Source organism: Myxine glutinosa, chromosome 10, assembly GCF_964187855.1.
Source record: "Myxine glutinosa chromosome 10, kmMyxGlut1.1, whole genome shotgun sequence".
Classification (NCBI taxonomy): domain Eukaryota; kingdom Metazoa; phylum Chordata; class Myxini; order Myxiniformes; family Myxinidae; genus Myxine; species Myxine glutinosa.
Window position 1 is genome coordinate 129,135,082 of NC_136270.1, and position 16,357 is coordinate 129,151,438.

At 44.9% G+C, this 16,357-nt stretch overlaps 1 protein-coding gene across 1 annotated transcript in view; it reads left to right on the plus strand.

Annotated features, from left to right (window-relative positions):
* LOC137433762 (acid-sensing ion channel 1) overlaps positions 1-16,357 on the plus strand; it is a 673,311-nt gene that overhangs the window by 632,318 nt on the left and 24,636 nt on the right. Inside the window, exons 4-5 of the mRNA XM_068126050.2 lie at positions 5,034-5,184; positions 13,638-13,694. Coding sequence (XP_067982151.2) covers positions 5,034-5,184; positions 13,638-13,694 — 208 coding nt within the window. The remainder of the gene's footprint in view (positions 1-5,033; positions 5,185-13,637; positions 13,695-16,357) is intronic.

The window sequence follows — 16,357 nt, forward strand, 5'->3', positions numbered from 1 at the left end:
CTGTTCAGGCTGGAGTTCCCCAAGGTAGTGTTCTGGGCCCTGTGCTTTTTCTGGTCTTCATCAATGATCTCTCTGACTCTCTTGAAAATCCTCTCTATCTCTTTGCTGACGACTCTACTCTCTGTCGCTCCATTCCTCATCCCTCAGATCGGCAGTCTGCAGCCTCCTCACTCTCTGCAGACCTGGACAAAATCACAGACTGGTCAAACAAGTGGAACATGTCTTTCAATCCTGACAAATCTCACACTCTTACAATGTCTCTCCGAAAGGACCGACTGGACAACCCTCCCATCTACTTTCTCAACAATCCTCTCCAAGAAGTTCTGTCGCTCAAGCTTTTGGGTCTCACTATCTGCCATGATCTTTCTTGGGAAAACCACATTTCCAAGCTGGCCTCCAAAGCCAGTCGCCGACTGGGCATCCTCCGTCGTGCGAAGTCCTTCCTTGGCACACCTGAGCTCCTCACCACATACAAGGCTTTCATCCGCAGCTCAATGGAATACTGTTTCCCCCTCTGGGCTGGTGCTCCTGCCTCACACCTTGCTCGGCTTCACGCTGTTGAGGCCAAAGCTTTCAGAATCATTGGAATCTCCTGCGATGTAGTCAACGCCGAGGGCCTTTCACTCACTCACCGCAGGCAGGTTGGTGGTCTTTCTGTCTTCTACCGACTCCTCTCCGGCCTTGCTCCCCCAGATCTCTCTGTGCTCTGTCCCCCCAATATTCCTTCAGGTCGCACAAGATCTGCCTGCAACCCTCTTATGGCTAAACTGCCAAAGTCTAGGCTCTCTGCTCACCTTCACTCTTTCATTCCCCTTTTCTCCTGCCTCTGGAACAAACTCCCCCACTCCCTTCAATCCCACTCCTCCCTCCAGGTCTTTAAAACAGCTGTTCACCACCATCTCTTATCGTCCCCCATCGAAAACCTTGATCTTTTCTACCCCCGGTAATTCACCCCAGAGTCCTTGCAGTGTTCATATGTTTTAATCCTCTCCCACCTCCCCCCAAGTCCTCCCGATGTCCCTGCTCTCAAATGTTGTGTTTGTGTCCTTCCCCCTCTTCCCCCTCTCTTTTGTGTCCTTCCCCCTCTCTCCCCATCTTGTCTACCGCTCCCCTTGTTTTTTGTGTTTTGTGTGTTGGTTTGTCTTTTTGTGTGATTAATGTTAGCTCTTTCACGAGCCTCGATCTTGTATACAAAAAAAAAAACAAAAAAAAAAACGGGGTGTTCGCCAAGGTTGCCCCCTCTCTGGGGTTTTATATATAGTCGCCCTTGAACCACTCCTTCGGTTGTTACGTGTTTCTCCCCGACCTCCTGGTCTCGGTATACCTCCGAACCCCGAGAGGAGCCACGGCATAAAAATATGTTATTCCGTGTCAAAATCAATATTGAAACCACACTAATGGTTATCAACAAACAAATAATATAATAAAAATCACACAGGAATAACAATACAACAATGATAGCAATCAACAATACAATCAATATATATTAAGATGGTACCATCTACTAAGGTAACATAACTCACTGCACTCCCAGTGAATGGAACAGAACACTCCTCAATGTCTCTATAACTGAAAGGTGATCCCGGCGAAGAGGCGAAGAGGCAAGTAATGAGGTGTAGGCAGAGCAAACCCACAGCAAACTGGTGGCGAAAAGGGAAATCCCAAAGGCGCGAACCAGACGTGCACATTCGCAGTTCAATCAGCGAACCGCAGCGTAATCTTCGAACGCCACTTTGTGCACACACATCCCCGGCAAACGACCGGAGGGTGAGACAAGCTGATGCGGCAAAACCTCTTTCAGTGAACGACGTGCGAGGTTCAAAATGGCCGACGGCTCTTACGTGAGTCGAAGCGACCTGGCGGGGGATTCTTCGAAACCTCAACGCCTATACCTGACTACGCAGGTTTCTCAATCCTACAACGATAACACCGATCGCAGGAAATTCCTTTCAAGGACTCAAAGTTCACTTGCGACGTTCGCTCGACCATGCTCGCTACGGAGCTTCCAGCCACGCATCTCCTTCCACCTTTATCGTCACGCCCTCTTCCTCTTCTCTGCCGTCGTCTTCCGGTTCGGTTTCCGGTATCATTTAAAGTTAGCCTTTTTCACTTTAGATAACTGTTCATGAATAATAAACCTTTTGAGAATAATAATAGTCCATAATATCAGAAATATGTCAAGTGGGTGAAAACCACAACAACGGAAGTTACGAATCCGTAACACGGTCTATTAGACATCGAATACCTCAGGGAATGAGAAGTATAGAAGGAGCAGAATTTGTGCAGACGGCTTATGCTGATGATGTCTGCGTTTTGATTAGAAGCTCCAGTGATGTCTCTGCTTTACAACGTTGTATGCGAGATTTCTCTGCAGCCTCTTCCGGTGGGATGAAGTGGAATAAAAGTACAGCATTTTGGTGTGGCAAAAGCAGTCTCTCTTGTGTATCACCACCCTCACTCCCACACAACCTGGTCTGGAGAACGGATGGGGTTAAATATCTTGGAGTGCATATTGGTAATCGTGAAATAGAAATGAAAAATTGGGAAGGAGTGCTGGAACAAATTATGCACAGATTGAAAGCATGGGAAGGACTGCTGAGGTCCATCTCCTATAGAGGTCGTACTCTTGTCATAAACAATCTGGTTGCAACAAAATTATGGCACAGAATTATTGCTTTACAGCCATCAAACCAACTAATTATGGCTACTCAGCGAATGCTGGTAAACTTCTATTGGAGTGGCTACCATTGGCTGAGGCCTGAGATATTGTACTACCCCCGGAAGGAAGGTGGCCAGGGCATTGTTGATATCTCTGGCCGGGTTGTGGCCTTTCGGCTGCAGTCTCTGCAGAGACTACTGTTCGCTGAACAGCTGCCCTGGCGGCCCTTTGCATTTTTTCTGTTACAACAGGCTGGTAGACTGAGATATGATCGGCAGCTTCTTTTGATAGACCTCGAATATATATATTTTGCCCCTCTTCCAAGATTCTATCAGAGTTTATTGGATACTTGGAAAAGGTTTGCGTCCACCGCTTGCTTGAGGGCTATAATTGTCGAATGTTCCTTCAAGAACCCCTTTTCTTCAATAACTTTTTTCCTGGTATCCCTCATAGCAATGCCCTGATTAAAAAATTTATCCAAGGAGGGATTAACAAAGTATGTGATCTGAGAGATTCATCTGGAATTAAGTGGAAACCTGCTGGGTTGGTGGCAACCTCAGTTGGATCTCGGTCTGTCCGACTTGTAGACCAAGTTGTAGGTATAGTCATTAGGAAATTTAGACAGCTAAACATCGGCTGGGAAGTTGTTGGTAACATTGAGGATTTTCGGTTAGGTTTCCCTGAAATCAAAGTGCTCCTTTCTTCTTCTCTTCAGCCGGAGATTAAACATACCCCCCCTTTTCATCTTGTAACTAAGAATGGAATCCGTGATCTCTCGACAAAATAAGAATGTACCCCTCTCTGGGAGAACACGAGTAGCTTTGTGGTCAGAGCGGTTAGGGATCTCCCTCTACTCCCCTTTGGCCTCACATGTACACCTTACCAATACATAGTGTGTTAGCGGATATACAATGGAGGTTAGCACACTGGGCGCTCCCCTCCAATATTTTTGTTCACCGTATTAACAGCTCACTGCCGGAAACTTGTCCTTTCTGTGATCAGGAGGATTTGTTTCATGCTTATGTACAGTGTAGTAGACTGACATCGCTTTTCTTGTTCCTTGAATATATTTTTGACCAACTGTCCTTTCCTTTCAATATGCATATGTTTATATTTGGTGTGTCTTTCAGGCCCACATGTAGAGACGTGGGTGTTCTTCTCAATTTTTTGGTTGCTGTTGCAAAATATGCAATATATAAATCTCGGAAAATTAAAATAGATAACGGCTATGGCTCTGATGCTATTTCTATTTTTAAAGGGTTTGTCTCAACACAACTCAAGCTAGAATTTGATTTCTTCTTCAGTAATGGAAACGTCCAACTTTTTGAGAGAAAGTGGTGTGTTGGCAATGTTTTGTGTTCAGTCGATGATTCAAAAGTGATAATTACTTTATAATCCCTGATTGATTTGACTTTTTTCTTTGGAACTGATTTCTTCCACATACGTTTCTTCCTGTGTCCTTGAATACATTACTCTCTCTCTCTCTCTCTCTCTCTCTCTCTCTCTCTCTCTCTCTCTCTCTCTCTCTCTCTCTCTATCTCTATCTCTATCTCTATCTCTATCTCTATCTCTCTATCTCTCCCTCTTAATTTTTTTCACTTAATTTTGCTCTTGATGTATTCATAGCTCTTGCATGAGCATTTCCTTTAAAATTGTTTGTGGTTTTGTTTGTCTCTTCACCTTTGGTTTGTAAAATATTTTTATACTTGCTGATTTCTTTTAAATATCCTTTGCTCTTTTTTGGTGTATTCATGATCCTTATGCAATGTTTCTTTAAACTGGTTGCTTTGTTTACAACTGCTTTGTGGAATGGCTTTACACTTTTATAATAAAAGGACACAAAAGTCAAGTCTCTCTATCTCTATCTCTGTCTCTCTCTGTCTCTGTCTCTGTCTCTGTCTCTGTCTGTCTCTCTGTCTCTTTCTCACTCTCGCTCTCTCTCTCTCTTAGATATTTTTGAAGTTCTATTTATTTTCCTACATTAACTACATAACTAAGTTCTCGGTGTTGTTGACACACCAACCTTGCAAAAGGTGTCGGTGACAACCAGAAGTAGACCATTGCTGATAAGCTCTTTCAAAATGATCCCACAATGTCACGGCATGATAGCAGAGCTGACTTCAACATTGGGAAGAAAACCTCTTCACGAAGATTCATGATCGCCAAAGGATGCTCATCATGCAAAGAAGGTTAGGGAAGCAGGCCACAGAGGCTTTGGCCTGAAAGGTCACCTGGACTTTTGAGAGCCCAAATGATCTCGGTTCGTGACCTGAATGACAAGATTAAGGTTGCCTGGTCTTTTCTGCCATTGAGAAAGGTTGTTGAAAGCTTATGATCACCATGTGTGTGTGTGTGTTTTCTTGTTTCAATACAGCTAATCTACCTACCACCTCCATGGGGTAACTGTAAGTCGACCCTTCCAAAGACCACCTTTTTCAACACGTACAGCGTCACGGCTTGCCGGATCGACTGTGAGACGCGCTACCTGATGGAGAACTGTAACTGTCGTATGGTGCATATGCCAGGTGAGCCATTCATGTGTTTGTCTGATACCACAAAAGCTAAGCTGACGCACCTGTCGGCGGCCATATGCTCACAATTCGTGTTTGAACAAAATTGCATCGTTGCACATTAGTCACATCCTCAAGTTGTTGTGCAGATGCAAACTGTGTAACGAGCACTGGAACTCAGTCTGGAACCTACACCAGGGGGTTTTGAGGGAACTATGGTATTCTTGATGTATCCAGAACTCAGTCTGGAACCTACACCAGGGGGTTTTGAGGGAACTATGGTATTTTTGATGTATCCAGAACTCGGTCTGGAACCTACACCAGGGGGTTTTGAGGGAACTATGGTATTCTTGATGTATCCAGAACTCGGTCTGGAACCTACACCAGGGGGTTTTGAGGGAACTATGGTATTCTTGATGTATCCAGAACTCAGTCTGGAACCTACACCAGGGGGTTTTGAGGGAACTATGGCATTCTTGATGTAGCCAGAACTCGGTCTGGAACCTACACCAGGGGGTTTTGAGGGAACTATGGTCTTCTTGATGTATCCAGAACTCGGTCTGGAACCTACACCAGGGGGTTTTGAGAGAACTATGGTATTCCTGATGTATCCAGAACTCAGTCTGGAACCTACACCAGGGGTTTTTTGAGGAACTATGGTATTCTTGATGTATCCAGAACTCGGTCTGGAACCTACACCATGGGGTTTTTGAGGAACTATGGTCTTCTTGATTCTTGATGTATCCAGTAATAAAGAAGCTGAAAACATGTTGAGTGTACAATGTTGCCTCAAAAAGTGACACATTCATTGTACTTGCTGTGGCTGAGGGATATCCAAACCCGAGATGAAGTGTGTAGCTTTTCTGGCATGATACATTGGATACAGTCACGTGAAAAAGTAAGAATAACCCATGTAAAGTTTTTGACTTTTTCAACATATTTCAACATTCAGCTATTTGATCTTCATTTCAACAATATTGATAGATAAAGGTGATATAATATAACAAATATCATGAAACATTTACATTTTGTAGTCCATTGTATAATTTAAATAAACATAAATGCAAATTTCGCACATGGAAAAAGTAAGTACACCCTTGGCTCTAATAGGTGGTATTGCCCCCTTTGGCAGAAACAACCTCAAGTAGGCGTTTCTTATAACTGTCTACCAGTCTCTGACATCGACTGGGAGAAATTTTTGCCCACTCCTCCATGCAGAATTCTTTCAGCAGTGCGATGTTTGAGGGGTTTCTTGCATGCACAGCTCGTTTCAAATCCCCCCACAACATCTCGATGGGATTTATATCCGGGTTTTGACTTGGCCATTCTAGAACCCTCCATTTCTTTCTTTTCAGCCATTCCTTGGTGGATTTACTGGTATGTTTAGGGTCATTGTCATGTTGCAAGGTCCACCTTCGGTTAGGCTTCAACTTTCCGACAGATGGCCTCACATTATCCTCAAGCACCCTCTGGTACAATGAAGAATTAATAGTGGATTTTATGATGGTGAGCTGCCCAGACCCTGATGCAGCAAAGCTGCCCCAAACCATAATATTTCCACCACCATGCTTTACCGTTGGTATCAGGTTCTTGTGGTCAAATGCTGTCTTTGGTTTTTGCCAAAAATGTCATTTGGTACTGTGGCGAAATAGCTCTAGCTTTGTCTCATCTGTCCAGAGCACATTGTTCCAGAAGTGCTGGTCTTTGCCGAGGTGTTCATTGGCAAACTTTAGTCTTGCCCTGATGTTCTTTCTGGACAGCAAAGGTTTCCTCCTGGCACACCTCCCATGTCGATTAAATTTGTGCAGCCTCTTTCTAATGGTAGACTCGTGCACTTTGACATCAACAGTGGCAAGAGCTACCTGTAGGTCCCGTGATTACATTCTGGGGTTCTTAGAGACTTCTTTCAGCATCTTGCGGTCTGTTCTCGGGCTGAACTTGCTGGGGCGGCCTGGCCTGAACAAGTTGGCAGTTGTTTGGAATCTTCTCCACTTGTAGATGATCTTCCGGACAGTCGAATGATTGATTTCAAATTGTTTGGAGATCTTTTTAAATCCCTTCCCAGACTCGTAGGCATCAATAACCTTCTTTCTGAAAGCGTCAGAGAGCTCTTTTGATCTAGGCATGGTGACGCCACACACTTCAACAACAAAGAGCAAACTAAACTAAATGTCCGAGGTTTAAATAAGACAGGTTCCTCCAAGATCCCCTCCAACGATGTTTTAATGATTTGCACCTCAGCTGGTGCACCTGATTCTAATTTTAGGTATTTGAAGTGGTGATAAATGTAAGGGTGTACTTACTTTTTCACGTGACTGTAACTTGTTTTTTTAGACACCATATTGGATTATCATTTTTGTTTTCTCAGTTTTACAAGTGACTGCACTTGGTGCACTGATTACCTCATTCTAAGGAAATGGTGGACATTGAGGATTATTTACTAGTACATGGCATTTGGGGCACTTTGTGATTACGTAGAAAAATGTAATTGTCCCTTGGGAGGAATCATCATCGTCATCGTCATCGTCATCGTCATCGTCATCGTCATCGTCATCGCACCAAACTCCACAGAGTATCTGTGCTGACAAAGCAGTCACTTGGTAATAGTTACACTGGGCGGTTTGGTTATGCACGGGGCGGTTTGGTTACGCACGGGGCGGTTTGGTTACGCACGGGGTGGTTTGATTACGCATGGGGCGGTTTGGTTACGCACGGGGCAGTTTGGCTACGCACGTGGCGGTTTGGCTACGCACGTGGCGGTTTGGCTACACACGTGGCGGTTTGGCTACGCACGTGGCGGTTTGGCTACGCATGTGGCGGTTTGGCTACGCACGTGGAGGTTTGGCTACGCACGTGGCGGTTTGGCTACACACTGGGCATTTTGGTTATACACCGGGCGGTTTGGTTATACACCGGGCGGTTTGTTATACACGGGGCGTTTTGGTTATACACCGGGCGGTTTGGTTTTACACGGGGCGGTTTGGCTATGCATGTGGTGGTTTGGCTATGCATGTGGCGGTTTGGTTATATACGGGGCGGTTTGGTTATACACGGGGCGGTTTGGTTATACACGTGGCGGTTTGGTTATACAGGGGGAGGCTTGTTTATACATGGGGAGGCTTGGTTATACACGGGGAGGCTTGGTTATACACGGGGAGGCTTGGTTATACACGGGGAGGCTTGGTTATACACGGGGAGGCTTGGTTATACACGGGGAGGCTTGGTTATACACGGGGAGGCTTGGTTATTCACGGGGCGGTTTGGTTATGCACGGGGCGGTTTGGTGATGCACGGGGCGGTTTGGTGATGCACGGGGCGGTTTGGTGATGCACGGGGCGGTTTGGTGATGCACTGGGCGGTTTGGTGATGCACGGGGCGGTTTGGTGATGCACGGGGCGGTTTGGTGATGCACGGGGCGGTTTGGTGATGCACGGGGCGGTTTGGTGATGCACGGGGCGGTTTGGTGATGCACGGGGCGGTTTGGTGATGCACGGGGCGGTTTGGTGATGCACGGGGCTGTTTGGTGATGCACGGGGCTGTTTGGTGATGCACGGGGCGGTTTGGTGATGCACGGGGCGGTTTGGTGATGCACGGGGCGGTTTGGTGATGCACGGGGCGGTTTGGTGATGCACGGGGTGGTTTGGTGATGCACGGGGCGGTTTGGTTATACCCGGGGCGGTTTGGATATGTGTGGGGCGGTTTGGATATACGTGGGGCAGTTTGGTTATACACCGGGCAGTTTGGTGATACATGGGGCAGTTTGGATATGTGTGGGGCGGTTTGGATATACATGGGGCGGTTTGATTATACACGAGGCGGTTTGGATATGTGTGGGGCAGTTTGGATATATATGGGGTGGTTTGGTTATACACAGGGCGGTTTGGATATGTGTGGGGCGGTTTGGATATACATGGGGCAGTTTGGTTATACACCGGGCAGTTTGGTTATACATGGGGCAGTTTGGATATGTGTGGGGCGGTTTGGTTATACATGGGGCGGTTTGGTTATACACGGGGCTGTTTGGTTATACACGGGGCGGTTTGGTTATACACGGGGAGGCTTGGTTATTCACGGGGCGGTTTGGTTATGCACGGGGCGGTTTGGTGATGCACGGGGCGGTTTGGTGATGCACGGGGCGGTTTGGTGATGCACTGGGCGGTTTGGTGATGCACGGGGCGGTTTGGTGATGCACGGGGCGGTTTGGTGATGCACGGGGCGGTTTGGTGATGCACGGGGCGGTTTGGTGATGCACGGGGCGGTTTGGTGATGCACGGGGCGGTTTGGTGATGCACGGGGCTGTTTGGTGATGCACGGGGCGGTTTGGTGATGCACGGGGCGGTTTGGTGATGCACGGGGCGGTTTGGTGATGCACGGGGCGGTTTGGTGATGCACGGGGTGGTTTGGTGATGCACGGGGCGGTTTGGTTATACCCGGGGCGGTTTGGATATGTGTGGGGCGGTTTGGATATACGTGGGGCAGTTTGGTTATACACCGGGCAGTTTGGTTATACATGGGGCAGTTTGGATATGTGTGGGGCGGTTTGGATATACATGGGGCGGTTTGATTATACACGAGGCGGTTTGGATATGTGTGGGGCAGTTTGGATATATATGGGGTGGTTTGGTTATACACAGGGCGGTTTGGATATGTGTGGGGCGGTTTGGATATACATGGGGCAGTTTGGTTATACACCGGGCAGTTTGGTTATACACCGGGCAGTTTGGTTATACATGGGGCAGTTTGGATATGTGTGGGGCGGTTTGGTTATACATGGGGCGGTTTGGTTATACACGGGGCTGTTTGGTTATACACGGGGCGGTTTAGTTATGCACGGGGCGGTTTGGTTATACACGGGGCGGATTGATTATGCACGGGGCGGTTTGGTTATGCACTGGGCGGTTTGGTTATACACTGGGTGGTTTGGTTATACACGGGGCGGCTTGGTTATATGTTGGGTGATTTGGTTATACATCAGGTGATTTGGTTATATGTCGGGCGGTTTGGTTATACGTCGGGCAGTTTGGTTATAGGTCAGGCTGGTTGGTTATACACTGGGCGGTTTGGTTATATGTGGGGCGGTTTGGTTATACACCAGGTGGTTTGGATATACATGGGCCAGTTTGGTTATACACCGGGCAGTTTGGTTGTACAAGGGGCAGTTTGGTTATACGTGGGGTGGATTCATTATACACAGGGCAGTTTAGTTATCCATGGGGCAGTTTGGTTATCCGTGGGGCGGTTTGGTTCTACACGCGGCGGTTTGGTTATACACGGGGCGGTTTGGTTATACGTGGGGCGGTTTGGTTACACATTGGGCGGTTTGGTTATACGTGGGATGGTTTTGGTTATACACCGGGTGGTTTGGTTATGCAAGGGGAGGTTTTGTTATTCCGGGAGGTTTGGTTGTGCCAGGCGAATGCCGTGCGGTTTATTTATCCCACGGGTTTGCTTATGCCGGATGGTTTAATTATCTCACGGGTTTGGTTATGCCGGGCGGTTTTGAAATGCGGGGCGGTTTGGTTGTTCCGGGCGGTTTGGTTGTGCCGGGCGGTTTGGTTGTTCCGGGCGGTTTGGTTGTTCTGGGCGGTTTGGTTGTGCCGGGCAGTTTGGTTGTGCCGGACGGTTTGGTTGTGCCAGGCAGTTTGGTTGTGCCGGACGGTTTGCTTGTGCCGGGCGGTTTGCTTGTGCCGGGCGGTTTGGTTAAAGCGTGGATTTGGTTATGCCAGGTTTCTTGCCATTGTCGTCCGAGCAGTGAGGGCAGAAATCTGTAATTTGGTCAGGGTGCCGGCAATAACTCGCCTACTCTTCGCAAAGGACAATGCGGAATGTTTAACGTCCACCAACTAATGCTGGCATATGGAACTCCTGTTAAACGTCCATGCTCGGGATGGCAGACACATTGATGGCAGATGGCAGCTTACCTGTCAAACACCAGGATGACAGTTTATCGCTGGGTTGGGATTCAAATCCTGGCTCAACAGCTCAGAATGTCAGATAGGAGTGAACCTGTAGTAAGTAACTCTTGATTGGAGCACCATGTTTTTCCTTATCAGTTATCCTGCCAGTCTTCTTGGCCAACCTTCCCCTAAATATGGATACCTTTCACTTTGATCTATATAAAGGATGTAGTGTAGATACCATGAGATAAAGGTAAAACAGAGATGATGTGTGAACATGATGACATGTGAACATGATGATGTGTAAACATGATAGTGTGTGAACATGATTGTATGTGAGCATGATGATGTGTGAACATGATGATGTGTGATCATGATGATGTGTAAACGTGGTGTTGTGTAAACATGATGATGTGTAAACACGATGTGTAAACACGATGATGTGTGAGCATGATGATGTGTAAACACGATGATGTGTGAACATGATGATGTGTGATCATGATGATGTGTAAACGTGGTGTTGTGTAAACATGATGATGTGTAAACACGATGTGTAAACACGATGATGTGTGAGCATGATGATGTGTGATCATGATGATGTGTGAACGTGGTGTTGTGTAAACATGATGATGTGTGATCATGATGATGTGTGAACATGATGATGTGTGATCATGATGATGTGTAAACGTGGTGTTGTGTAAACATGATGATGTGTAAACACGATGTGTAAACACGATGATGTGTGAACATGATGATGTGTGATCATGATGATGTGTAAACGTGGTGTTGTGTAAACATGATGATGTGTAAACACGATGTGTAAACACGATGATGTGTGAGCATGATGATGTGTAAACACGATGATGTGTGAACATGATGATGTGTGATCATGATGATGTGTAAACGTGGTGTTGTGCAAACATGATGATGTGTGATCATGATGCTGTGTGATCATGATGATGTGTGATCATGATGATGTGTGATCATGATGTTGTGTGATCATGATGATGTGTGATCATGATGTGTGAACATGATGTTGTGTGAACATGATGTTGTGTGAACATGATGTTGTGTGAACATGATGTTGTGTGAACATGATGTTGTGTGAACATGATGTTGTGTGAACATGATGATGTGTGATCATGATGATGTGTGAACATGATGATGTGTGATCATGATGCTGTGTGATCATGATGATGTGTGATCATGATGATGTGTGATCATGATGATGTGTGATCATGATGTTGTGTGATCATGATGATGTGTGATCATGATGTGTGATCATGATGATGTGTGATCATGATGTGTGAACATGATGTTGTGTGAACATGATGTTGTGTGAACATGATGTTGTGTGAACATGATGATTTGTGAACATGATGTTGTGTGAACATGATGTTGTGTGAACATGATGTTGTGTGAACATGATGATGTGTGAACATGATGATGTGTGAACCTGATGATGTGTGAACATGATGTTGTGTGAACATGATGTTGTGTGAACATGATGATTTGTGAATATGATGTTGTGTGAACATGATGATTTGTGAACATGATGTTGTGTGAACATGATGATGTGTGAACATGATGTTGTGTGAACATGATGTTGTGTGAACATGATGTTGTGTGAACATGATGATTTGTGAACATGATGTTGTGTGAACATGATGATGTGTGAACATGATGTTGTGTGAACATGATGATGTTTGAACATGATGATGTGTGAACATGATGATGTGTGAACATGATGATGTGTGAACATGATGACGTGTGAACATGATGGTGTGTGTTTTGCCTTGTGCTGTTCCAACCATAGATGTGGTTTAATTCCAGCTTTGTGCTTTTCCTGACATTTCATGTAAACACTAAACAAATAAGTTTTTTGTAATTACATATAGTCCTTTCTTCATTATGAGTGTTTGCGGTTGTAGGTTAGAGGTCAGGTTTTTCGTTTCACCAAGATGAAAATGTTCAACTAAGTAATCTTATGACGGCCAATTCACTGAATCACCATTCCCAATTATGTTGGCTGCAGTTTACAAAACGTGTGTGTGTGTGTGTGTGTGTGTGTGTGTGTGTGTGTGTGTGTGTGTGTGTGTGTGTGTGTGTGTGTGTGTGTGTGTGTGTGTGTGTGTGTGTGTGTGTGTGTGTGTGTTAGTTAGTTAGTTAGTTATAATTGTAGCATCTCAAAGTCATTCGACCCTAAATTTCTTAAAAGTACAGGATTGTCACATTTTAATCTCCACCTGCTAAACGATTTAATTATCCACATTTCCACGTTTCAGAAAGTCCATTTCATCGAATTCATTGAGCAGGTTATCGGGATTGAGATGGTTTAAGATTTATTACTTCTTGCGCCAAACTGTTTCCTGCCCGATTTATATTGATGGCGATCGCAGGATGCGCAAAGACCACGAAAAGTGGTCCCAGAAATCGGGATGATCCATGAATGGCAATTTTTAAACTTCGCCGCATTTGAATGACGGTGAGAAACGTTGCTGAGGAGGGGATGTTTAAATGAACGTGACGATGATCCGTGATCCCCATATGTGAGACTGTTTCTGCATGCAGGTGATGGTCCTTATTGCACACCCGAGCAATATCGAGAATGCGCGGATCTTGCACTAAGTGAGTAAAACACACCTGTACAAATTACAATAGATCACAGGTAAACAACGGTCCTCGTTTACACCATGACCTTACTCATGGATCGCTGCATAAGAACCGTTCACTCTGAACGCATCGAGGAAATCACAGATCGGATTTACAAATTCATTAACAGGTTACTTTTTCGACAAACATACGAACAGAAAGGTGCAGACAGATAAACAAGTGCAGACAGATAAATAAGTGCAGACAGATAAACAAGTGCAGACAGATAAACACGTGCAGTCATATGACCAAAAATGTGTAGACATGTAAACAGGTGTAGACGTGTAAACAGGTGTAGACATATGAACAAAAATGTGCAGACAGATAACCAAGTGCAGACAGATAAACAAGTGCAGACAGATAAACACTTGCAGACATGTAAACAGGTGCAGTCATATGACCAAAAATGTGTAGACATGTAAACAGGTGTAGACATATGAACAAAAATGTGCAGACAGATAAACATGTGCAGACATGTGAATAGAAAGGTGCAGCCATAAAATGTGCAGACATATGAATAGAAATGTGCAGACATATGAATAGGAATGTGCAGACATGTAAGCAGGTGTAGTAATATGAACAAAAAGTGCAGACAGATAAACAGGTGCCGACAGATATTTTTAAAATGTGCAGACATATGAACAAAATGTGCAGACATATGAATATAAATGTGCAGACATGTAAGCAGGTGTAGTAATATGAACAAAAATGTGCAGACAGATAAACATGTGCAGACATATGAATAGAAAGGTGCAGACATTAAACTGTGCAGACATATGAATAGAAAGGTGCAGCCATTAAATGGGCCGACATATCAATAGAAACGTGCAGACATATGAATAGAAATGTGCAGACATGTAAGCAGGTGTAGTAATATGAACAAAAACGTGCAGACAGATAAACAGGTACCGACAGATAAAAATGTGCAGACAAATGAACAGAAATGTGCAGACATGTAAACAGGAGTGTAGTAATATGAACAAAAATGTGCAGACAGATAAACAAAAGATTGCAGAATAGAAGTCCAAGATAATTTCATCTCGACCGTACATACTCCGACCCTCTTTCTTAATCTTCATGTTTACCTTCAGAGGTATCTATTCAATTTTAGTGTGAACTTTATCTCCCTCTGTATGTTGGACACAGTCCTCTACATGTACAGTAACTGTCTCTGTGAAAATCCCAATATTATTTTTATTTTTATTTTATTATAATGTATTGCCAATTTTGTATAAAACTGGTGCTTTTAATGCGTCGTTACAGATGAAGTCTGAGCAGAGTTGTATGCCATCTCTACTACTACCACTTTAACGGCCACGGTTATTCACGCCTTCTTGCCTCGGGAATGTGTTTAGCCCAAGTCTTTCACGAACAGGCTGGCAAGGCCTGCCGTTGAATTGGAGCTGGTGTCAATGACAATTGTGCATGAATTGGTCATTTGTTCAGGGTGTCAATGACAACTTGCCAAGCCTTCGTAAAATACACCGTGGGATATTTAATGTCAACCAGCGAGTGCTAGCAGACTGGACAACAAGGTCAATCCAAGGGATTGTGCACTTTGTGATGGAACGTCCTCCATGTGAAGCCTCAATCTGACAGTTTGTGGTCAAGTCACGAATCAAATCCAGATGAGAGAGCTCAAAAGTAAGTGTGTTACCTCTGCACGTTCCTGTCGGACCTATTGGTACAACGTGCCAGCAGGTGTATCTTGCATCTTACTCATCAGGTGATCCTTTTAACCACCTGCTGGGTTACACGGTGGATGGTGATGGTAGAGAAGATAAAATGTGAGTTGGGGGATGCCTTGCATTCCACAAAGGAAGTTGGTGTTAATTTATTTATAATCCTAGCCACTTGGGGTGATTGATTAGGTGAGAGGTGATAAGTTATTCCCTCCAATTACAGGTAAGAGACATGATTGGGTCTCGATATATACAGTGCATTCAGAAAGTATTCAGACCCCTTCACTTTTTTCACATTTTGTTATGTTGCAGCCTTTTGCTGAAATCGTTTAAATTCATTTTTCCCTCATCAATCTACACTCAATACCCCATATTGACAAAGAGAAAACAGGATTATAGAAAGTTTTGCAAATTTATTAAAAAGAAAAAACTGAAATATCACATCGACATAAGTATTCAGACGCTTTGCTATGACACTTGAAATTTAGCTCAGGTGCCTCCCATTTCTCTTGATCATCTTTGAGATGTTTCTACACCTTGATTGGAGTCCACCTTTGGTAAATTCAATTGATTGGACATGATTTGGAAAGGCACACACCTGTCTATATAAAGTCTCACAGCTGACGATGCATATCAGAGCAAAAACCAAGCCATGAGGTCGAAGAAACTGCCTGCAGAGCTCAGAGACAGGATTGTGTCGAGGCACAGATCTGGGGAAGCCTACAAAAAAATCTCTGCTGCATTGAAGGTTCCCAAGAGCACAGTGGCCTCCATAATTCTTAAATGGAAGAAGTTTGGAACAACCAGGACTCTTCCTAGAGCTGGCCGCCCGGCCAAACTGAGCAATCGGGGGAGAAGGGCCTTGGTAAGAGAGGTGACCAAGAACCCGATGGTCACTCTGGCTGAGCTCCAGAGATCCTGCGTGGAGATGGGAGAAACTTCCAGAAGGACAACCAT